A 24,581-nucleotide genomic window follows, 5' to 3' on the forward strand; every position below is an offset into this window, starting at 1 on the left:
TGGCAAGAAAAAGTCTGCAAGGGACTAGAGGCATTAATCATAAGTTTTTGCTTTAGCTAATTCTTGCTGCTGAGAAAAACAAGAACAGCTTTGGTAAATATCAACAAATTCGTGAAATAATCCTTGTAGTTCCAGAAGATTCTAGAAGAAACGATAAATGTTGTAGCCTTACAACTGTGCGGCATGGAATTGTTTTTTGCATCTATTCTAGTATTGTACGAATGTTCCACTATGTTTTTCACGCGAGGCCACTGAATCTCAACGTGATGTAGCCAGGGCACATTATAAAAACATGCCATTAGCAACATGGAAATTGGCCTTCGGTCGTGTTATGATTTGGAAAAAATGTACCAGAGAGAAACATATCACTGGGATTGAGCGCTACGCACAAACAAGAAAGAACTCTACATACCAGGGCTGAGCGGTGTAAAGTCTAAGATTAAGGCAGGACATTTATAAAGGCAGTAAAAAAAAAATGCTTGAGAGGGATTAGTCACAAATTTTTGCTTCAGCAAAATCTTGCTGCTGAAAGAAAAAAAATAAGGAAAATGCAAACTTTGGGAAAGATGCACAAATTCGCAAAATAATCTCTGCAGTTGTGCAAGATTCTAGAAGAAATGAACGTTGCAGCCTTTCACCTGTGTTGCATGCTATTGTTTTTTGTATTGATTTCTAATATTGTAGGAATCCTCCAACGTGTTTTTCTCAAGACTTTAGAGATGGAATGTGGTAGCCTGGTTGGGAGCCAACGTGAAAATATATGCTATTAGTAGCATTGTGGGGTCTGGCCTTCACTTGTAACCAGGAAAACTTATCAGCAAGAAACATAGTGGTGGGATTTTGCACCTTACTTACTGTTGTAAGAGTTATTTGGTTTGTGCTTGTTTCACAAGAGCTGACTTTTATTACATGTTATGTGATCTATAGTTTTAGTGCAATAGAGGCAACAGGTATGTTGTGAGCTGCGTGTTGAATTTGTTTCCATATGAACCAACTCAGCATCATTTATTCTTTGTTGCTTGCAGCAGTAAATGCGTGGCTGTGGTTTCCTTCTGCTAAACGTGACATCACAGGTCCCATTCCTGGCTGCCGTGGTGGCATTCTGACAGGGCAAATTCCAAAAAAGGCTTGTGTACCAACACCATGGCGAAACAGTGCAGACAGTGGGATAGGTAAAACAGACAAGACAGAGCATTGACCTGTCTGTTTCACTTATCGTGTCGTCTGTGCCGTTTCACTGTGGTGAACATAGCCCCCCTCACTCAGAACCCTTGTGTGCCAAGCATAGGGTGCATGTTAAAGAACTCAACATAGTCAAAATTAATCCGCAACCCCCCCAGCCGCGTAGCCTCATCCGAAGACCCCCCCCCCCCCCCACACCACCACCACTCTCATAGCCTCATGAGAGTTCCGAGCTGAGCTAGTTTGTCTATGTTCAACGTAGCAAATGGCACAGATGTTGAGATGAAAGTGATGTACAAGCGGGACAAATGCGTTAACATCTGTCCTGTTTGGGCATCACAAGCCTGTCCTCTGCATTGTTCACCATGTTCATGATAGCCCCAGTGTTGCTTCGTGATTGCAAGCCAGATGAACCGATTTATTCATTGCAAGAACACTACTGCCACTTAGGTACCACCATTCACTCTGTTTTCAGCGCTGTTCTTTTTTTTTATTTCACTCTTACTTCACTAGCTAGTTACACATGCACCTAACCGTCCTGTGGTCGCACTATTATTGCAGGTATTACATAGGAAGCAAAACCCAAACCTGTATTTGTCCTCCTGAGTACAAGGGCAGTCGGTGCGAATACCTGGCGCGCCCGGAACAAGCTTTAGGTGAGCATGAAAAACCTTTGTTGTTTGAAGAGAAATGTGGTCGTCAACATGTGGCACATGACATGAACAGATAGCTTTAGCTTGCCCATATTTGTATTACCATATATAGGCCCAGTGGCCTTGACACACTTAGAATGGTAATACCGCACATTACCATTTAGAGTTATTGGAGACACAACCCGCATTGAAATTGTGTGATGCTTTGTCCAATGCATTAGAGATGTTTTTGTTTGTGAAACATGGGTTCTCGATGAAAAAAAGGAACGAACTGCATGCTAATGGTTGATGTCACTGCCAATGCCTCATGCCTCAAGTAGAATAAGGCTCGTAGCTGCAATAGGTCCAACACTTCGGGACTAACTTTAGTATCGAACTAAAATATGTCACAAGTATTTCTCGAACCATCATACTTGCTAAATTCCATGCTTTCACATGTGAAAAGTTTGTGGTAGAGTTTTTACAACTTAAGAAACGTGTGTTCGTACTACTTTAGAGTCTGTGCCACAAGAGGGCATCTCCAGAATGGCTCGACACATCTAAGCCTTCGATAACGTGGTTACTATTTCATAAATCATAAAACAAATATTGACAGGCTAATACTTTCTAATGTTCGACTAGTGCTTGCACAGGAGCTAGATCTGATGGTCCCATTGAAACAGTTTGCCTTATGAAGGGTGCTCTCATTGAACCATTGCTGCAATGATTTACATAACATTTGTTGCACTTGAAGCAAAAGATCAAATCCTAAGAAATAAGAGCATGCACCTTATTTACGTCTTATATTCCGTTTTGAAAATTGCTACTAATTGTACTGTTTAAACACTTTCAAGTGCCATGCTTATATAACGACTTCCCTCTGCAATCGGAGCAGATTTTAGAACTTGCAAGAAAGCCATTCTGGTGCCTAATATGTCAGCCACATTCGTTTGCTTCTAGAAAATAGTGGTAATGCTTCATATATATAACTTGTGACAATTTTTTGTTTCATGTGTTGGCATCGTCAATCCAGACTGATTGTACCACTTGCTTTGTTCATGGTGCTGAACTGGTTGGAATAAGTTTCAAATTTTGGAGCCTGTTTCACCCCACTGGTAACAGCGGCATTTTGAGTTGAATAGCTCATCATATAGAGGCTTTAGTACATTTTATTCCAGAAGGAATTTGACACCAGTGATTTCAAAACTAATTAGGAGCCCATTGCTATTGCATGCTGGATAGTCGATTGCAGTTATCTTGAGAATAACACTGAGATTTGTTGAAGCATGTTGCGCTTCAAGGCAGAATACTGTCTTATGGAATTTATTCATTGACAAAGGTCATATGTAAATGCATGGCAAGGCACTCACAGGTGTTTGAATTCTAAACAATGTGATTTGTATCAACTTATTGGACCCAAGAAGACCCTAGTGCTACAGTAGCTTCTATAGTGAATTCTTATTGCCAATCAGTTTTCCAGAAACCAGAATATGCTCATTATTTGATGAATATGTCACGAGCAAATGCATGCATGCATATCCATGTAACATGGGCAAAGTGACCATATGCCAGGTTTGTTCAAGTCAAAAACTCTCTTGTTTGCCTAAACTAATGGTGGGCGAATATCAAATTATTTGAATACGAATAGTAAATATATCAAATAGTCATATATTTATAGCAGGAATATTTATTCCAGTATATTGACACCACGCCTGTTCTGACTAGTGCAGAAAAGACAGCTAAATAATATAGCGGGTAAAAAGAATCAGTTCTAAGCCCTAGATCGCTAACTTATCTTTAGAAAAACTGCATGAATATGCTTTCAACTACTTTTAGATCCTGGTTGCAAAAAAAGCTCTGCAAGAATGAATGCCTGCTGCATGATTAGCTTTCCAAAAATGCCAAATAGATGTGCAAAAAAAAAAAAAAGGCAGTTGAAGGACTTGTGTGTCATGGACACACGTAAAGGACCCGTTACAAAGAAAACGTAGCGTAAAAAATAATCTTCTACCTCACTAGACAGTCAAGCACACTAAATGACAGAATAGTACAAATAAAAGCTGCACATTGTCTTGGCTTCCATTGCAAGACCTGAAACAAGGCTTGCGTGACCCACTTTGTTTCTGCAATGCTTCGAAAACTTTTGTTGTTGTTTCATATCTGATAAATTGCAATGTTTTGTTTAGCAGACCGAGAACTGTAACCATACTTTTGCAGTCCATTGTTGCAAGACATTTGGCAATTTTTAGAGCGCAGCTCTTAATGGGCCCATTCCTGCGGCAAGCGGTGGCGACAGCGAAACTGAGCTAATGAGCGCAACTGCGAAGGATGAAAGAGCAAATGCGGAGTGGCAGCCGAGAAAAGATGCAAACCACGAACGGCAGAGACCAATGGGAGTGGCCCCTTCTGTGAGGCTCACGCGGGAAACTGGTTTCATGCGGACCTGCCCGACTGCTCAATGTGTACTCATATATCTGGACTCAGCCGGACTGCTAGTTTCGTGCTATCGTCTGCTCGCGTCACCTCTCGCTCGCACATGTTTGGCTTGCTTGGTTTGGTCTCGTTCAGGCCTGTTTCGATTGTCATGGTTTGCAGTTGCTTTGTGATCTGATTGTATGCGCTACACGAATCGTATAGTACTTTCTCAAAGCCAAGTGGCACCAGCGATTACATTGGAGCCTTCGACGAGTCATGTATAAAAGCCGATGCACTTGACCCGCAGATCAGATTTTCGATGATTGCCGACTCTGCTACATGTCTCTCTCATATTCTTTGCCTCACTATATCACGAAATGGAAACATGTATAGAGGTGCACTCAAGTTTCGCATTGGGGAATATCGTAATCGTCGGTGAATTTTTAATATTTGAAAATACTGAATAGGTCCTCCTCGAATATGAATCTAGTTGGTGTGAAATACTCAATTCGTATTTCAAGCTTCGAACCTTCACGCACCCCTAGCCTGAACACATTGATAAAGCTATCCACATTGCCATTCATTGTACTGATTCATTCTTTTCTTTCTAATTCCCTTGTTTCTATCTTAAACCTATGTACTTCTGTGTATCTTCAGCTATTTCAGATCTTCAATTTATGTTTCTGTCCCTTCCTAAAAGTGGAGGCAGGTAGGGTGCCTTTTTCGGTGACAATTGCCTACATATTTCTTCCTTTATTTCTCTCTGGTATCTGTGTTTTCAAACTTAATAATAATAACAATAATAATCCAGAAAAGCAGAGCCACTTCATGTCATTGAAAGTGTACTCTGCAGGCGTTTTTTGTCATCAGTATTGATACAATAGTCTCCCACCCATCTTCATGAAAAACAGTGCCCACGAGATGACCGAATAATTTATTTATCTATGTAAAATACTCTCAATGCCTAATGGCATTACAGATAGGCATGGTTTATGCATATATTATACAATGTTAGATAAGTCATATTGATATAATCGATATGTTGATATAATCATGGCTTAAAGTTGTAGCACAGTTTTTTTTACATTATAGATTATAGTTCAATATTGAGAAGCATAAATTTAATATTTTATGTTCCTTATGCAATATCCCGCAAGAAGCCTTTTGAGAGTGCAATAAATTATTAGGATGACGACGATGAGAAAGTTATCTAATGATCAGTGATGTCTCTCTTCACTCTTTTTTTTTCATTGTTGTTTTGTTTGATAACAGCGCACAATAAATCGACCAGGACTAACAGAGTAAAGGCACCACAATGCGCCGCTTCTTTACTCTGTCAGTCCATGTCAATTCATCGTGTGCTGTGATCAGATAGACCAGTTTGCCATGAGCAAGTTGTTCAATCTTGTTTCTATATGTGATTTTGCAGACTGTAACCAGCTGAACTGCACCCAACACTGCACCGAAGCTGGGCCACAACCTCACTGCGAGTGCGATCCTGGCTTTAGACTGGATGATGACGGCCGCACCTGTTCTCCTGCAAGTGGGTGGTCTTCCTTCATTGCATTGTTTGCTCCTTCTCAGTTACAACCATGTGCAGCAAACAGAAAATGAAGCCAAAGAACGCGTAGGGGAAATTAATTGTCATTCTTGATTGAAATCTAAAAATAATGAACAAAGGGGAAATTAAAGTGGACGAAAAATGCAAGTCGCCACAGGTGAAAGCTGAACTTGCGCCTTTTGCATTACGCGTGCCCGTTTTACCATTAAAAGCTACCATGGCACCCTGTACTCCCATCAACTTTCTTGGGTGTTTGTGCATACGTGTACAACATCCTGGGAGCGTTAACCAGAGTAGGTGTCACATAATTAACTGCAGGTTCATCTATCATCTAGTATGTGAACTTAGGAGCAGAACTTCGAAACTGGCCAATAAATCCTGGTATCAAGGCCCTTGCTAGACTCTAGCTAAGAGACTTAATTTGAGAGATACCTTTTTTTAGAACATTTATCCACGAGTTTTTTTCTTCTTCTTGGTTAAACTTTTTATCGTTAGTCACGTTTTGTTTGGCACGGAATGTATCTGTAATGACATGTTTTCATATGCAGGCCGCACCCGTTTTCTTGTGCAAGTTAAACTTTACGACCGCAATGTTGACCTGGCACGGTTGGATTCAAAGAGCCGTTCGCAGCTGCAGGCAGGCCTGGAAGATGCGGTGAGTTCATTGGCCCCCACTTGCTTAAATTGGACTGGTACGCTTACGAGCTCTTTGAAGTTGTATATGCTGACCCCCGAAACTAAGAAGGTTTCTATCTCCAAAGCTTTTTGAGTGCAATGATAGACAGTACGCCAAGGAACAACAGGACAAGGCACTTCCTTCATGTACTGTCTTATCATTGTGCTTTAAAAGGTTTTAAGATGCAAATCAACCAATCAGCCTAATTGACCATTTGTTGCAAGAAGGTTTCTTTCTCAGCTGCAAGTTCTGTTTTTCACCAAGAACCTGTGTAGCTCGTTTTTTATCTACTTACTAATTTCAGGTGTTTGTCAGCATCCACCCTCACTAATTTTTTTCATTGTGTTTAAGCTTACTGATAGCATAAAAAATTATTCTCGTTAATTTATACATTAACCTTATTCTTGTCAGCTTAAACTTGTTCTATTTAAACTTGACAAGGACTGTGCTCCCATTCAAACCATCACTTTTGAAAGGTGTCATGACAGTCTTGTTCGTCATACCACATTTGAATTGGTGCCTATAATTTCATCTGTAATTTCACATAGTAAAAGGAATCACCAGAAATGTGTGGTGCAATGTTTATTGGAGCAAAGGCAGCTCAGTCTCAAGTAGGGTATCGCCAAGTGTTCTTTCAGGTTTCTGTGCTGATGGGGGTATCTGATTTTTGTAACATTCTCACTCAGGGATGCTGAAAACTATGTCATAGTGCACTAACAGGACTCGGTGTTGGTAGATATTTATCATTTGTGTTTTGCATTCCGTGTGCCTACATGAGCAAGAATGTGCACTCTATGCATCTTGCATGTTCACATAACATTCGAAACCACAAAGTGATGAAAAGTCGTGTCTTGTACCTTAAATGAAGTGTCATAATGGTTGATAGCCAAAAATCGTAACGTAATCAACTTCCAGTTGTGAGGTGCTTCCAGCTTTGGCTGATTCTTTTTTGCTTTGCTTAAATGTTATTATTATTGTTTTTTCTTTTTAACTGCACAGTTGAAATCCCTGTTTGCCAGCCACACCAAAGCATTCGACAACTTGGCTGTACTCCAGTTTATGTAAGTTCATTTTGTTGCCTGCAAGCAAGCATTTCATGCTTTTGTGTGCTTTGCCCAGAGACACATTTTTGTTGAACTGCAGATTTGCCTTAGTGCCTTGGAGATGGTTGGCAGCCCTTTAAACCATGGCATCTCAAAGTAATTCTTGGAACAAATTCCTTTTCTCCCATTTCACTGAGCTCACATGCAAGCTCTGAAAAAAAAAAAAAAAGGTCACTCTTGGGGTTCAGAATGCCGATGGAGCAGAAAATGTCTTATGTGTGATGAATCACAGAGCAAGCCTGATGTAATGTGGTGTCAAAGAATAGGTTGAATACTGAGACAAACTTGATGACAGCTATACACTAATATATATTTTTTGTACTTATTAATATGTTAAATTCATTGCTTTAGTTACCACACACACTATGACACATCCAGCGTGGTTCACTACATGTGTAGTGATCTCAGGATGAAGCCGTATAACTAAAAATGAAAGACCCAGTAACATATAATAGAATAAAGGTAGACTAAAGAAGTACATTAAGTTAGGCTGTATTAATATACTATTTAAATAAGCAGGTGCATCTAGTGTCAACTTTGAGCAAAATAAGAAAGGATGGTACGTGCAGATTATTTAATGAATAATTAATGACGTTGGCAGCAAAACTATTAGTGAAACGTTGTAAACATGCAAAGTTACACAGCCCCGTAGGGTTGTGGAAGGCATGCCAAGCGCACTTTGGACATTTTGAGAGACATTGTAATGAAAATAACAATGGGAATTTAGATGGTGATGGCTTTCAGGTGCTAAACGCTGGTACAGGGTCTATGACTACACATGCACTCTGTCTTTCTTTGTATGAAAGCGAAACTATGGCACATTTTTCTAATTGTTTTGCCACCGGTCTGATCTCTTTAAGGGCGAATGCTGTGGTCCAATTCCACCTGTTTGGCCGTCAAGAAGAGCAATCCACCGTCGAGTCAGTCCTGGAGGAAGCTCTCAAGGGAGGCAAACTTGGTCCCTTTGCCGTTGACCGGGAGTTCCTGCAGATCAGCCAAGAGCCAGGTGAGAGAGTAAAGATTTGGTGGCAGAGGCCCTTTGCTTAATTTGGCACATCACCAGACACAAAACAAATTACACATACTTGGACCCTTTTGGCATCTTCAAGTCATTTGCTGTGCAAAGCCGTGGAAATTGCATAACGATTAAACATGACAATGATGGTAATAATGACAACTGCAGTGTAATGACAGCACCTCAATGACGATGGCAGGAAAAGGTTGGCAGCAAGCTGAGACCTTCACATTGACATCACAATGAAACTTCATTGACCAACATCTGAGGCACTGAAAAGAGAGAAAGAGAGTAATGTTGAAAACCACTCTGACAAGCACAATTAACTTGGCCAAAGGGGTCTATTTCAGTGTCTCTTCTCAGTAATTCATTATGCCTATGCTAATTATCCTGTGAAATTGATATTTTGCAAACCTAATCTCCAGTTCTTAGACTCTCTCTATGCAAAAGCTTATCTTTGTACCTCCCTCAGCCTGCCTATGAGAATAATTCAGTGTGATACTCAGCATGACGTTACGGACACTCAGACTTGGTTTTGTAGGTAATTGCTGCTTTGCACAGTAAAATACTGCCAAATCTGCACGCACATACTTACAGCCCTGCATACAAAGACTGTCCTCATCACACGCAAGCATGAAAGAAAGTCAAGGCACTAACGATGCAGGAGCAGGGATAACCAAGCTTCTGTGTAATGCTGAAGCTGTATCTTCTTCTGTGTGCTTCCCCTCCTCTCTCTCAAAACAGCAATGCACATAGAGATGATGCAAGTGTCTCCACGCACACCTCGTGTTGGCGAGGAACTGATGGTGGCCTGCATGGCGGTTGGCTCGAGCGCCCTGTCCGTGCACTGGTTCAAGGATGGCTTCCCTGTGGATCCTGACGTTCCTTTCCGCTCCCTGTGGACCTCTCGTGTTGCCAAGAACCAGCGAGACCAGTACACCCTCCTCCTGGGCATTGATCGTGCTACAACCCTCGACAGTGGCGTCTTTACGTGCCAGGTATTTTTTCTGGGTGGTGTGGCTCAGTGGTAGCTTGGTGACTACAACTCTGTGCCAGCAAATGCGGCAAGATTGTGGGTTCAGAGATAGGGAGAAAGCTGAACTTTTCTGACTCTTAGAAGAAGAAGAAGATTGATTAAAAGTCTTGTAGTTACTACAAGAATCGCCAGAAATCAATAGGGTAAGAAATGTGAAGCATTATAGCACAAATGGTTTCCAGCAGAATGTACCGACGTGGACAGAAAGGGAGGCATTGTGTTTACAAATCTCTCTCTGCACCAAATGCAGATATTGCAGTAGTAAACTCCACCTGTTAGAGTGTCTGAAGCGAACAAATTCGATATACAAGTTTGCATTTACATGAAATTGTTACAATATTTACGAGGTTTTGCAAAAGATGTACTCGCAAATTAGTGGCATACTTCAGAGCAATATATAAATGTATCAATTTCGTCTGCTTTAGAAGTTTCAATAGGTGCATTTACAGAATTGCAGTGCTATGTTTAATTGCTGAATTGCAGAGTTGTAAACATGGCACTTCAGTTCTTGAAACTTTCACAATACTATAGTACAATTTTTGAAGAAAAAGGAAATTGATGGCTTAGATTAAAAATTTGCTCCTTACTTTTGGTCGATATTAACTTTTCCTTTTAAGTGCAATGAACTTCATTGAATTCAGTGCTGTGAATGCTGAGAAGAATGATTTCTTTATTCCTATGTACAGTAGACCCTCATTATAACAAGGTCGTCGGTACAAGGAATGGACTTCATTATAAGCAGTATTTCATTAAAGGTGAGATAACATGTAGGGGCATAATAATGGGAGAATGCAAAACAAATTAAAAAATACGGCGATATTTCGAATAAACCGATTTCATTATAACAACACTTGACTTTATCTTTATAAGAACTTATATCCTGTAATCATCTTGCTATCTTTTGTTACTTTTGTTTCATTTGTGACCAATTCCTGTTATTTATGTCCCCCACGTGTAATAGCCTCCCACGAGGGCCTTTAGGGATATTCTGAGTTAAAAATAAATAAAAGTAATCACTCCCGATGTCAAGCTTCATTACACCACAACTTCCACAAACTTTTGTTGTGCAGGTCAGTGACTGGGGAGCAGTGCAGAACAAGAGCATGCGGGTGCGCCTAGATGTAGCGCCACGACCCCTGGTGTCGCCGCTGGCGGTCACACTACTTGAGGGACAACCGCTTGAGTTGAGCTGCCTGTCCCCCCACGCGGGGGCCTTGGGTCCCCTGGGTTTCCGGTGGTTGCGCAACGAGCGTCTCCTGCCGCCCCGAAGCCCAGAGCTCACTGAGGACCTCTACCCAGCTGGCTCGCGTCTTGTCTTGGCTGAAGCCCGGTCGTCGGCCACTTACACCTGCGTGGCGACGGGCCCCCTGGGTTCAGGTCGTGCCGATGCATTCGTCACGGTGCTCGCGCCACACGGTGAGCGAGATGCTGGTGTCCTGGCTTTTAGGTTCTCTTGCTTCACTTTGTAAAAAGCCTCAGATGTGCTACCAACCGTAATACTCTTCCAGGAGCATGGAGTTTGAGAGAAACCAAAATTGTGTTGCAAGGGAGCCATTGCCAAATCAAAAAGTTCGGTGGATACTTCTTGCAGCTACCATGCTTCTCATCTATATTCCAGGCTGAGCAATGAAGCTGTGAGGAATTCCAACTTTATGTTTAAGCCTGTCCGAAAGCTTTCTTAGTAAACTTTAGTAAAATAAAGAAAAGAGGGTGATTTAAGGTATTGCTAAAAGACATCTGAAGACTACAAAAGGCTTTGTCCACATCGAGAAGATGATGCAAGCTGTTTGAAAAGCACCATATTTGTACAGATAATAATGCAAAGAAGAATGTTTAACGACTTAAGAAAAAGAAATGTGACAGTCATGTGGCAGTCAGTCAGTCATGTGGCAGTGTTTGATCTATCCTCTAGCTGCGGTCTTAAAGCAGAACATTTTGGCATAATATGACGCGTTATAAACCACAGCGATGCATGCCTTTGTGGGAACATGGTCACATGTGTTTGTGCCCTCTTGGATGTATTGCCATAGTCTAATAGTCAATGATTTGCCGCCCTGAGTGGCCAGACAATTGCATGTCGGCTAGTTTCCTGTTAAATGACAGAGCGGCATAGGACGATGAGGTCAACTGAATAAATTGACACGATGCAAGTCTTATGTTGTTGTACTTGTCATTCTGCACCACCCTTATAACTCATTATAAATGACCAGCTACCTCAAAGCAAGGTACTGCTATTGTGGTTTCCCTTAGCATGGCTGCCTGGCACTTGGGCCCAAACGAATTCCTAGCTTATACTATAGTTGCTTCTAGTTATTTTTTTCTCGGATTGAGAAAAACACAAACTTTGACTCTTTCCTTTAAATATTGTTGTTGGAAGCATGCGCGACTGTAGCTATCTTATGCAAGAAAGATCATTAGAAGCCTTTGGCTGAGTAGTGCCGTGCCCATTTGGGATGCCTGCAGTGTCAGCGGAAGTCTGTCCAGCGGAGGAGTCGCACGGTGTCCAGTGGCAGCGCACTGCAGCCCATTCACGGGATGTCCAGGCATGTCCACAGCCGCTGTACGTGGAGGGTCGGCTGGAGCGCCCCTGTCGCCTCTCGCTCGACCGCCAGGCCCTGTGGGGGAGCCCAGATTTCTCAGGCTGCACTGATGCTAGGCTGGCGCAGCTCCAGTGGAAGGCAAGTTGCAACTCCCTCCCATCATCACCCCCACCACCATCATAATCATTTGAACTTGACGAGTCAGCACGCATGCAAATAGTGACCCCATGGCCTTGGTCTTAGGGGACAGTAAACCTGTCAAAGACAAGCAGATTCAAACAAGTATGGCAGAGCAGAATGAATGATTGCTATATTTATCGTATTATAATGTGCAAGTTTCTTCAAGAAACATGGGTCTGAAAAATTGTCTGCATCTTATAATCTGATATGAAGCGGAAACCATGATCATGGGCAATAGCCTTTTGTCAAAGCCAGCTTCATCGCAATCGTCACAATCATCACAATATGGCAGTAGAGCAAATCTTCTCCTAGATCATCATTGACCTACACTATGCCATTACCTATCTAAACTGATTTGGTGTTGCTTTCTAGTGCCCCTTGAACTCCACATTTAAAGAAAGTATCGCCTACCATTTCTTCATCAGCTGGAGAGCATGCGCATGGGCTACCTGGTCTCCTCGGGGCAGCAGTTGTCCCTGGAATTGCGGCAGTACCTGCAGGGGCGGCCACTTCAGCCTGGTGAGGGACGCCCTCTGGTGAGGTTCCTTGGAGGCCTCGTCGACTACCTGAGCCACCCAGTACTTCGGCATGGGGGACAACCAGCACTGGCTGCGACTGACGTACGTGTGCATCACGTATCTACTACTTCCAATTGCTGTAGGCCACATTAGATGGTTCTATCGATCAACAGTGGACAAATGAAAGAAGCCTCAGTGAGGAGCCAATGCTCCCACAAGGGCCCTTGTCGAAATGTTGGCTCCAGACTCCAGTTACATCCCTTATTGGACCACTGTTGATCACTTCAAGTCACCGTCTTCTTGAGAACCTGTGTATTGTTTACACAGTTTTAGTTTCATGTTTGTAGGATCTTTGTGCACATGAAGATCTTCCAAGATTGAAATGCACAAGCACAGAGCATGGATAACCTCTCTGCTTCTCAAAAGACACTTGTTAAATCTATGCACTTGTGTTGCACATAGTTTTGGTCATCAAAGACAACATCTGTTTCATGCTACGAAAGCACTGATAGCAAATGAGAATCAGAGTTGCAATAAACTCTGCGGGTCATTTCACTGCTCAAAACCACGCAGTGACCATGCCACATTATGTATAGTGCAATCGCACAGTTAAGTATAAACCCCATGCAAGCGATCTTGCACGCGACAGCGACAGGCGACGCGATGGAGATGGCTGTCGCGTTCGCTCGTCGCCTACAAGTTGCACCCCATGCGAGCAATGACTTCGAGCGACGTCTCCCCAGTGTTGCCGGTATGAGGGCAGCAATATAGGCGCCGAAACTAGCGTGACGCGTGCTTTATTAACTTAAGTTGATGTATTTTACTGTAAAAAGCAGCATAAAATATTTCTGAAAGTCTTGCAGTAGGTTCTTATCCTTGCACCTATAAAAATTCAATCGTTTGCTCGTTCCGTGCGACAATCGGAAGTACTGGAGTTATGTACATCCAGTTCCGGCTTCGCGCTATTGGCTGGTCGCTCATAGAACTTCCGGGCGACGAGCGACGAATTCTAGATTTGCAAAACCGAGCGATCGCGCGACAAGACCGAGTGATCTGTTCAAGCGACGGCCTGATCCGTCGCGCGAACCCGTCGCTCGTCGCTGTCGCGCACAAAATCGTGCTAATGGGGTTTAGCTTTAATGCACTGAATAAAGCATGGCTCTGATTTTGACTTGTCTTGGACAAACTTGGCTAAAGTAGTGTTCGTGTCTGCCAGCAGAGGGTGCAGTGGTCATGCAGAAGCAACCACCATATTATTTGCGAGATCTCCATGCACAAACATTTGCTATGTGATAGTACTGGAAGTGTTCTGGGTATGTGACGCGCAATGTGCACAGAGTTCTCACATATGCACATGCTAAGTTTCGGGCATAACCTATTAAGCAACGTTGTCACCAAGAAGCAGAACCCTGCACAATTTCAGTGGTTCATCACAATACCACTGCACTGCTGTAGCAGCACTAGCATACTGCTGCCAAGTGTGGGACTGCAAGTTCATATACTTGCCGTAATGCCTGCCTTCTGCCATGCAAAAATTGTAATGTGCTGCAAATTCAGCCAGTGCTTAGGAGCCCCAAGCAATTGAAATTTATTTGGAAGTTAATTTGTTTGTCATGTTGCTTTTAAAAGGTTAACCAAGGGTTGATTGTGTTGACTGCATTGTAGTCTTCTTAAGCATGTCCACCCCACCTTACCATCAGCGTCTGAACTACAGCTACAAAGGCTGGTATGGTGCAGCAGTATTTTTCAAACATGGTAGTTATACTAGTAAACATGCTTCAGAAGCACTTGGTTGCTTGTTAACTAGGGTATTAACTGTGACCACTAAGTCGTGGACCTAACCTTACTTGTAAATGCAGCAGACTGTATCATTTTTCCCATTTCCTGTACAGGCCATTTGGGACGTTGCTTCACATTTGCTGGCCCACAAGCCGCTGTTGTTGCAAGATCACACGGTAAGCAGCATGCTGACAAAGACACAGCCAAGACATAATGACATAAATACACTACAATTGAATAATCTCATCGATATGATCACGATAGATCTAAATTTTTTGGGATTATACAAATTCTGAATATCTCCTCACTAGAAAGTGCGTTAAAGTTTGATGCATTCTATTTTGGGATGACATGAATGTTCACTTGGGCCATGATGGAGTATACAAATTTCTGAGCCACTACAAGACCTCTCAGAATGAGAGGCCTATGGCTGCGTCATACTGTTTCAAAGTCGGTGTACGAAATCTTGGACTTCTGTGATAGCAGTAAAAGCCTGAGCAATTGAAAAGTACTCACTTCATCCTGAAGTGAGCACTGGCTATGTAGAAAGCATCTACTCGATGATATTCAGGTAACAGAGGTTCAGAAGGCAACCAGGGGCACGTTCACCCAAAATTAATCAACATTAAATACGGGATTGTTTGCTGAGAAGAACCATTCAGTGTTTTTTAGAATGACCACTTTTGTCAGAAGAGTCTTGTGCTGCTTCGGTAGCTGCGGCACCACACTTTGCTTGCCTCACGACTACCGAGCAAGTGGCCTTTACATGCTTGTCTGGCCTGTCGGCTAGACCTTCTGTGGACCCTCACATTGTTATGCTAGTTGCATGTGTTATTTGCTCTATTTGCACCTGTCTTCAAAAAGAAAGCGCATATGTACCATCCAGCATGTGTATCCTTGCTTCAAGAACTCGTATCTGTTCATGTGTTGAGCCAACTGCAATGTCTTGATTGTGGTTTATAGATAATACAAATTTGAAATAATATGAGTGTTTTTCTTCTGAGAGATTCGTATTATCACAATCTTGCTGTATCGAATGTAGTAAATTCAAATTCGGAGACTCGCATGAAATATGAAGAAGATACGTGTACAAACTTGAGTTTGTAGAGTTTTCTTGCTCTCTTTGATAGACAGCTGCTAAGGTTTCCACCGCCACCACTTTGTCATACATTGCAGATATCTTCCTGTCTTATCTTTGTGTGTGGTTCTTGCAGGTTATAGAACAACTTCAAAATCACATCTTGCGGTTTGGGCTCCTGGCAGCAGCGGCGCTCAGCCCTGGCCGCTTCAAGAATTTCGACCGGCCTGCTTTGGGTGGGTACAGCTTGGACACTTTGGACACTAGTGGCAAATATGTGTTGTACAGTCGCACCTCTATGTAACGAGCACGGATATAATGAGTCATGAGATATAATGAAGCAAATAAAAAATTTTCCTGCCAATATCAGCCTGTAGTGAACATGTGCCTATAATAAATATTGGATGTAAGAAAGGTATTTTCGTGTCTGAAATAGCTTTGTTATTACAATGTTCAACTGTATTATACTATTTGCTGAAGTGAATGCATAGAGTTAATTGCAGTAATGCTTTAGCATTGTGTTTGGTTCGTTGTTTTCTAGTAGCATGTGTTCTTTTCTGCACATTGAAAGCTAATGGTTTTTTTGTTGGCACATCGTCTTGTCATGTCTGTGTTGTCGCAGCTGCGCTTTACTCTTTCGTAGTCTTGCACCAAGTGGCTCAAGTACCCACCATTCCAATACAAGCCGTGTTATAACTTTCAGTGGTGTCCCTCGGACGGATAACTCGGCACTCTCCAGATGCGGCTGTGGTTCGGGTTCCCCTGCCTGGCGCTGCAACTTCTGCTTGGGCCGGGAACTCCCTGGAGCTGAACATGAAGCCGGAAAGCCAAGGTGATCCTCTGCCTGCAGTTTTTAACCAAGTTCACTGCATGAGATGACCTGCTGCTAGGCTTAAAATGGCTGTAGCTTTCTGCTCCTGAGAGCACAGGGTGGCAGGTTCGACTCCCGGCTTCCACTGTCGCATACTGACGGAGGCGGAATACAAAAAACAGTCGTGTATGTTTGGGTTTGGATGCTCGCTGAAGAAACCCAGGTGGCCAAAATTCATAGTTCTCTGCGATGGCACCTCTTGTCACCCCAACATTGCTTTGGGACATGAATTTCAATAAATAAATAAATAAATAAATAAATAAATAAATAAATAAATAAAATGTCACAGCAGGTTTTTCCTATTACCTTATTTATTCGAATGTAGGTCGGCCTCCTTCTTCGGAAATTTTACCTAGAGTCCTATTGGGGGACCTATATTCTTCGTGACTGAAGAATCCCAACCTATATTTGAGAACAAAGCTAGCAAAAGTACCAAGCTAAAAGAATACCTTAGTTTCACCCCCCATAAAGCTCGTCTGGAGCTTACGCAGACTTGCTGCAAAAAATGCTGCATATCCAACACACTTGATAGCTCCGAGCACAACGTCGTTTGGGATGCTGAAGACGCCTGCAAAGCACCAAACGAGTACGGCTTCTCTAGCAGTTCCATTGAGGATGGCGAGATTTATTTACTGAGCTTAGAGTCAATAAATGTCTTCCATGTTCAAAGTTTTTCATTTTTCTAAACAAGTATGGGTCAACCTACATTCGAATTATAATTTTCTATTTCTCAGCGAGTTCAATATAGTAGAAGTCAACCTATATTCGGGCTTGGCCTATCCTTGAGCAAATACGATATACAGTGGGATTCCGTTCATTCGACTCCAGTTAATTCGATCCAGGCCGAAGGTTCTGGCCGGCACCCGTGCGTTTCTGTGGTCCCAAACTTTCGGTATTTCGATAAAACAATTGGCCTTCATCAGATAATTAGAACTTGACCACTCATCATGTGCACACTTGACCCCTACGGTGGCCCCAATAGCGACCCCTTTAGAGGTATTGTCTGTCTCGACTGAACACACTTCACTCTCCCGTCAAAAATGCCTATTTTCAGCCTGCCCTAGGAAGATTTTCCAGCAATAACTGTAGCTGACAATGCACGATTACGCTATTTACTAGATTCTAACAAGCGGCCTCTTATTTTTCCTTTTTTTCTTCAGGAAATTTGGGCCAAAGGTTGCCTGTGCTGTGCAATCGAATACGAAACCAAAATTGCCTTTGCGGCGTTTTTATGCTTTCATGCGTAATACAGATGTATTGCGGCGTAGCTGACTTTAGGAAGCTGGTCGCCATTTGACCAGAGGGGCCCAGAATACTTCTATAAGTAATCATAAAATGGTCTCGCTATTGAAGGGCGCCATCTCGCAAATCTTGCAACGCAAAATTTTTTTGACACCTTCAACTAAAAGGCTGAGTATTGCGGCGGCAAAAGGACTCGTCATGGTGCCTCATGGCGGCTGCGGTAGACTATGCAAAGCAGCACGCCGCTGGGATCTTGGAGGCCACGCACAGCTGACGTAGCTACACGCATTTCAATGATGAAACGATTTTTATGTCTTTTTGAAATTGCAAACATATGTACCTTTTATTTATTTAACCTAAAATTAGCAATTCTGTATTACTGAGAATGCTCTTGCAGTCGTGAAATCAGCCAATAGCATTCGTGGGCCAGCTTCTTTCAATGACACTGCACGATGGCATCGCAGAAGCTAGAGCAAGTGATTATTTCGCTGTTTTTGACTGCTGCAGGCAGTTCAGTAATATTTGGCTCACATGTTCACAGCAGCCTCTATGACAGATAGACAATGTTTTCTTACTATGTACAAAAATTGCTTCAGGGACCCTTTAAATTCTTGCCCATCTTTATTGTTAAAAAACTGGGTGTGTGTTAGTCTTGCATTGTTTAGGAACTTTAATGTTATTTCTACATTAGTTTTCTACTTTGGACGCATAGAAAGTGGGCACACGTTTGATTCGGGTAAATACTGCCAAGTGAATAAGTGGTGTGTTTTGGCATTTTTCCTGCATATTGTTTTACTCTACCCACTGGATAATTCAATCAGTTTTGTTGGTCCTGTCAGGTTCAAATTAACAGAAGTCGATTGCATTAAGCTGAGCATGTATTCATTGTTTTCTCTTTTCTATTGGTGCCCACTATGGCATCTGTCATAGCTGCAGTGTTTCTTCGGGATGTTAAACCTTGTCAAGCAGTCAATCAATCAAGTCATTTCACGGTAGATTTTTAATCATTATAATGTGCTGAGCCAGCGTTCTACTGGTGACCACTACTACATCTTTCATAGCTGCAGTGCTGTTACTTTGGGGCTGTTAAGCACAAGAAATGAATGAATTATTAAAACCACACCACAACAGCTCTTTTTTTTTTTTTGCGTACTGCACTAAGCCTGTAATCATTCTTTGCTCTCTTTCACAGGTGATCACAAGGAACTCCTGGTTGCGGTGGCTCTGTTCAAAACACTCAACGAGCTACTGCCTGAGCGTTTTCTTGCACAACAAGGGTATGTAAAGGCCATTCTCTTCTCTGTGTCCTGTGCCAGTGTCCTATGCCAATGTTCTCTTTGTCCTGTGCCAGTAGCGCTGTTTTTGAAGGGGCCCTGAACCACTCCTCGGGCTTGGTGAAATAACATAGTACACGAGTAGTATATGCTGCTGTGAACATCTCGGCCAAGTTTTGCTGTCGTACGCATTGCGTGGAGTTCACAAGCGGAGCACCTAGTCATCTGTCTCTCAAACGCTTTCATTTCAAACAGAAGCCTGCTCCTCACTCCCTTCTGGACGCTTTATTTCGTATTAAAGCAGATTCCCACACGCGGCCGATATAGGTAGTGGTGGTCGGCTGTACAGCGTAGATACCGCAGCTGCCGCGGGACTCCGCCACGAGTCTACTAGCCAAGTGCACCGCGGCTTGCTGCGCACAACTGCGTTTGGCTTACGCTTAGCGTGGCATAGGCACCAAAATCAGAAGTCGTGGCGTCTACGTTAATATCCAAAATGAAATGTGAACTGCGCGCCATGGTGACATATAGAAGACGGAGCGTTGTGGGCACGCCCCACTCCGTTGTGGGCTTCGCAGAGCAACGGATTCAAGAAGGGATGGGAGCACAGCGGAGGCTGTGTTTGATTGCCAATAATTCCATTTCTAATGAATACATTCAAGCACTTTTTGCTGCAAAGTATTTCTGAAATAGCCGATTTTCACTTCAAATCCCTTTCTCCACTTCGATAAAAAGTGGTTCAGGGCCCGTTTAATATAAAGCCTGTCTGGCTGTGAGGCAGTTAAATCAACATTGCCCATGGAGTCTTCTCACTTGCATTATCACTGATGACTGCTTGGCAGATATGCCACACGACCCACCTTCTCTTGTGATTGAAGCAGATTTTAATATTGTCACTTGGCACTGATCGTATGTTGCGCTGATATTATATTGCGTAAATGTGGAGAACCAAACCTATGGAATGTTGTGCAAGGTCTAGTGTTGTCTGCCCAATAAGTTTTTTCATGTAAGATGTGTAGCATTATACTATTTGTAAATGGGTTCTGAATGTATCATGTAGCTGAATTGTAACCTGCAAATTACTACAAAAGAAGTAGCATTATAGTATTTATACAAATATGGCACTTGGAATGGCTCTATGCTAGTTGGCATTCATAGCTTCATTGGACCAGCCTTTTCAGGAATTTATATGTTTGCTGACAAACTTAAATGCCTTTCAAGCTCGGATGGTATAAGCCACTCTGATTAATCTGTTTGTCATTTTGCAACCTTCAGGAACCTTGAAGAAAGGTCTCACGAACTTCACTCGCATATCATCAGTGTGGCCTTCAGTGGCGGTGGAGGAGTTGGCATTCGAGCCCAGTTGGTTCACGTCAGACCGGTGAGAACGACGAATTCATGACATTGGTCCAGGAGGCTCGGGGAAAGGTTGAGATGAATGAAAAACTGGAAACCTAGAAAGAACCACTAGCAAAGATGTGCTCAGATATGTACTTTAATAACTGTATTGCAGCTGCTGAAGCTACGATAGTGAACTGTCTGATGTTGCGGCTACACTGTTGCGGCATATTTCGGATGCAGTGACAGCTGGTATTGACATTTCCCTTTTAGACTTTGCAGTGACTGCATTGTAATTTTGATTTAATTATGTTTTGTGCAGTTATCGCTGAAAGCTCATATTCCATGCATGCATAGCGCATTTTGTTGTTTGAAGTGATAAACATATAGTTAACACATAAAGATTTTCTAGCTTTTTCAGTGTCGTAATATGTTAACACTGGCTCTCACATAGCTACATTTCTATTAGAAAGTGCTTGTTGTGTGCTTTCTTGTAACGATAAATTTGTCACATGGGGATTAGGTAAGAATTGCTTTCAACCTTTTTTTTTATTTGTATGCCTTGCTAAGGCACGTCGGGATAGGAGCTATGTTGCTCATTCTACTTTTTTCATTTTTTTCAGCTGGTTGACCAAGAGGTTGTCTGTGGCATTGCCGACCTTTCACACAGGTGATTTTACCTTCTTTCTTCAGCACACTGTTTCCTTGAAGTGTGCATATACTGTACGTCTTAACACATGTTTAGCTATTTACATTGAGTAACATATCATGTTATAGTGAACCTGTTACCTTTCAATTTTTGATTGAGCTGAAATTTTGGTTCATGCTCAAAGTGGTGGAACCAGGAATATTGCCTTAACAGGATCGGCTTGGAAAGTTCACCTGCATTGTGCGGTGAGTGATTCCGTACTGGGTTCCTAACATTCTTGGGACTGTTGTGCTCGTAATAGCCCACTCGCACAGGGCACTTTCGTTCGCTATGAAGCCTGATGCGGACCAATCATGATTGGATGTGACCATGTGACACCGGCATAAGAAGGCGGGCAGAACGATCTGCTTTGCAACTATAGCTAAGCTTTTCTTTTTGATGCTGTAGGGCAAGGTAATGCAATAATAATTTTAAAAGAAAAGCTACACCTGCTGGGTTATTGGGTTGAATTTTGCCAGAGCAGACTTATCTTGCATTGGGTCTAAAAATCATTTGTTTTATCCGCATGCTTCTTTCCAGGTGAGAAATCTTGGTACTGGTTTAATTAACGACTATTCCTACTCGGTACTCGGGGATAGTCAGCACTGTGCATTAATTTGAAGTTTTTGTCACCAGTTGAACCAACCGCATCACATGTTTCCAGTTGATGTGTTTGTATGCATTTCCAGCTAATTGCCTGTTGAAACAACATGCATGCTTGCTGACTTTCAACTTGCCGGTTGGAGCTAAAAGTGGACTGAGTCAGGTAACTTAAACAGCTATTCAGAGCTTAAAGAAAAGAAAAGGAAGCCTGCTGATATGTAAGACTGCAACTGAAGCACATTCTTACATGTTTCTAACTTGGTGCTGCAGCCGTGACTCATTAAAGCTAGTGTTAAACTGGTACTCCCAGGGTTTTTGCTTTGACTGTGACTCGATTGGCCACGCGGCATGCTGGTGGACCAAACGTGTGACACCACGCGCACGGCTGCACGCTTTCAGCAGGGTCCACTTCCTCCTCGACGGGTGTCGTGCCGAGACGCCAGGGCTCAACAGAAGCTACACCTGGTGTTCGTGCGACCGGCCAGGCATGTACGCGCTGCTGGTTGGAGAAGAACCAAAGGTAGGGCAAAGATGGATGCATGCCCATAGCTGTCATGTGACTGATCTGTCATTGTGTGGACCAGCGGTTCTTAAACTGTTTGGCTGCTGAGAACTCTGTTTCTTCAGAAGTGCCGAGGCCTCCGGATAATTCGAACTTGACCAGTCAGCATGCTTGCGCCTGACTGCTATGGCGACGCCCAATAGTGGTCCCTTTGGCGGCAACGTCTGTCTCGGCAGGGCGTGGGAACAGTGAATGCATTAAATGCACGTTATCTCCCGTTGAAAACACCTATTTTCGGCCCGACCTAGGTAGATTTGCATGCAACAAATGTAGCTTGCAATGTCTCATTACGGTATTTACTTGATTCGAATGCATGGCTTTCTTTTTTCTTTCTTTGAGAAATGGCCTGCACAGTGCAATCGGACACGAAATCAAAGCCGCCTTCATGGCATTCGTATGCTTTACCGCAAAAAACAGATGTATTGCGGCAAAGCTGGCTATAGAAAACAAGCCACTGTGGTGCTACATATTATAGAGCTTTGCTAATTTTTCTTGCTAAAAAAGCAGGTGTGCATTACATTTTAGTTTGTTTACGAGCTTTAATGTCATTTTTACATTTTTCTACTTAGATCAATAAATAGTGTGCACTCATTTGATTCGGGGTAGTGTTAGAATTGGGCAAATACTGCCAAATGAATCAGTGGTGTGTTTTGGCATTTTTTCTGCGGCTTGTTTAATTCGAATTGCCAGGTAATTTGACCAATTTCGTTGGTGCCATCAGGGTCAAATTAACGGTAGTCAACTGTATCAGCATAAATGATAACGCAAACTGAAGTGCAACTGCCCTATTTGTTTATCTCTTGTCCTGTTGTCTACACCATTTGCCATGTTGCAATCAAATAGACCAACACGAAATTAATGGCAGCTAACTACGTTTTTCCAGGCTGAGCTGCTGGAAGGCCAGGTGGCAGATGTGGTGGCTGGTCTGGGCTGCGGCATTTGCCTAGTGCTGGTACTGCTCACCCTCGCTGTGGTTCTGGTTCGGTGCTGCCGTCGATGGCGCAGGTGATTTTTGAATGTATAGCATTATATGGCTGGTCGGTTGAAAAATTTTGTGTGAAGTCGGAAAACATCTTTCCCAATACTGGGCAACAATAAGCAGTTCAAGTGCATTGTTTGCTAGGTTGATAGCTGCCATTCGAGCACAGTGACAAACGACCCATTGTCCGCGATAAGAATCAGCGTGCTGGTGCTTAAAACATTAAACGAGCCCATCCGCTTTCGCCTTTTCCCATACGCCGTACCTAGAAAGGAGGCATTATACCGTGGCCAGAAACGCCCAAGCTCAAAGTAACAGGAGGGATAACAAGTAGTGCGGGTTGCCTTAGTAAACACCCGACCAGTGAGGATGGAAGGTGACAAATGGTGCCCCAAAATGATAGTATGTACTACTTGTGTTTAAATTACGCATGCATGTGTAGCTGTCCCCTTTCCGCTACCTGTGATAGCATCAACATGTTGGTTATGTGCCATGCCAAGCATAATGCAAACATAGTTAGCGGAACCTTGCTGGATGAAAACTGTCAAAGATATGCGTAGCATTACGTGACGGTCTCAGTGGTGCAGAATGTATATGTTCAGCAATGTAAGTGTGTGCACTCTCTGCTTGTAATCCTCATGCGTATATATAAATAAATAGCGCATACTAAATTAGCATAACCGCCACAAACATCAGTACCACGCATAACACATTCTGCACCACGCCAACCACTAATATATTATGCTGCACATATCTTGGACAGTTTCTGTTCATGGAGGTTCCGCTTAATCTTTCTTTTTTAATTTGCCCGTTCACCCGCAAACTGAGTTTGTAACCTCAGCCATTGCTGTGCCTCTTTTAAAGACGTTTGTAGGAGCGAACGTTCATGTAATGGTTCTGTTTCTTTTAATGCAAAGATTTCTTTGACTTATCCCCCCCTTCCCCAATTTGAAAGTGAAAATTCTCATCCATCCATCCATCAGTAGCGGGAAGTTACAAAGAAAACTCTCTCAAGTTTCTCAAAAAAGAAAGCTTTGCAGTTCAAGATAAGTTTGTCCCAGTTTGGACCAGGATACAGATTCCTACAGTACTGATTTGCCTTCTCCACACATTGTGTGCAGGAGTAATTGGCCAAGTAAATCGGTTCGCTTCCTCCACAGACGGTGTAATCAAAGCTGTGTTGTTTGAGTCGCAAAGCAGCTACATGCCTATACTGTTGAACCTGAATGTCAGATAGTGAGGTAAAATCCAGTTGGAGATAGATCTGTGCACAGGCATAGCTCAAGTTGTCCAAGAAAGGGGCTGTTTG

At 42.8% G+C, this 24,581-nt stretch overlaps 1 protein-coding gene across 4 annotated transcripts in view; it reads left to right on the forward strand.

The window, feature by feature from the left end:
• The window catches only part of LOC142557538 (uncharacterized), a 52,768-nt gene that overhangs the window by 13,540 nt on the left and 14,647 nt on the right, over positions 1 to 24,581 (forward strand). For 3 of the 4 annotated variants that reach the window (XM_075669457.1, XM_075669455.1, XM_075669456.1), the window contains exons 4-20: positions 1,744 to 1,838; positions 5,659 to 5,772; positions 6,339 to 6,445; positions 7,466 to 7,527; positions 8,430 to 8,575; positions 9,329 to 9,582; positions 10,691 to 11,036; positions 12,084 to 12,298; positions 12,766 to 12,960; positions 14,751 to 14,813; positions 15,852 to 15,951; positions 16,419 to 16,547; positions 19,021 to 19,105; positions 20,378 to 20,483; positions 21,064 to 21,110; positions 22,131 to 22,251; positions 23,177 to 23,298. In XM_075669457.1, coding sequence (XP_075525572.1) covers positions 1,744 to 1,838; positions 5,659 to 5,772; positions 6,339 to 6,445; positions 7,466 to 7,527; positions 8,430 to 8,575; positions 9,329 to 9,582; positions 10,691 to 11,036; positions 12,084 to 12,298; positions 12,766 to 12,960; positions 14,751 to 14,813; positions 15,852 to 15,951; positions 16,419 to 16,547; positions 19,021 to 19,105; positions 20,378 to 20,483; positions 21,064 to 21,110; positions 22,131 to 22,251; positions 23,177 to 23,298 — 2,307 coding nt within the window. The remainder of the gene's footprint in view (positions 1 to 1,743; positions 1,839 to 5,658; positions 5,773 to 6,338; positions 6,446 to 7,465; positions 7,528 to 8,429; positions 8,576 to 9,328; positions 9,583 to 10,690; positions 11,037 to 12,083; positions 12,299 to 12,765; positions 12,961 to 14,750; positions 14,814 to 15,851; positions 15,952 to 16,418; positions 16,548 to 19,020; positions 19,106 to 20,377; positions 20,484 to 21,063; positions 21,111 to 22,130; positions 22,252 to 23,176; positions 23,299 to 24,581) is intronic. The other variant, XM_075669458.1, reaches the window with a different exon arrangement.

Source organism: Dermacentor variabilis, chromosome 9 (assembly GCF_050947875.1).
Source record: "Dermacentor variabilis isolate Ectoservices chromosome 9, ASM5094787v1, whole genome shotgun sequence".
Lineage (NCBI taxonomy): Eukaryota > Metazoa > Arthropoda > Arachnida > Ixodida > Ixodidae > Dermacentor > Dermacentor variabilis.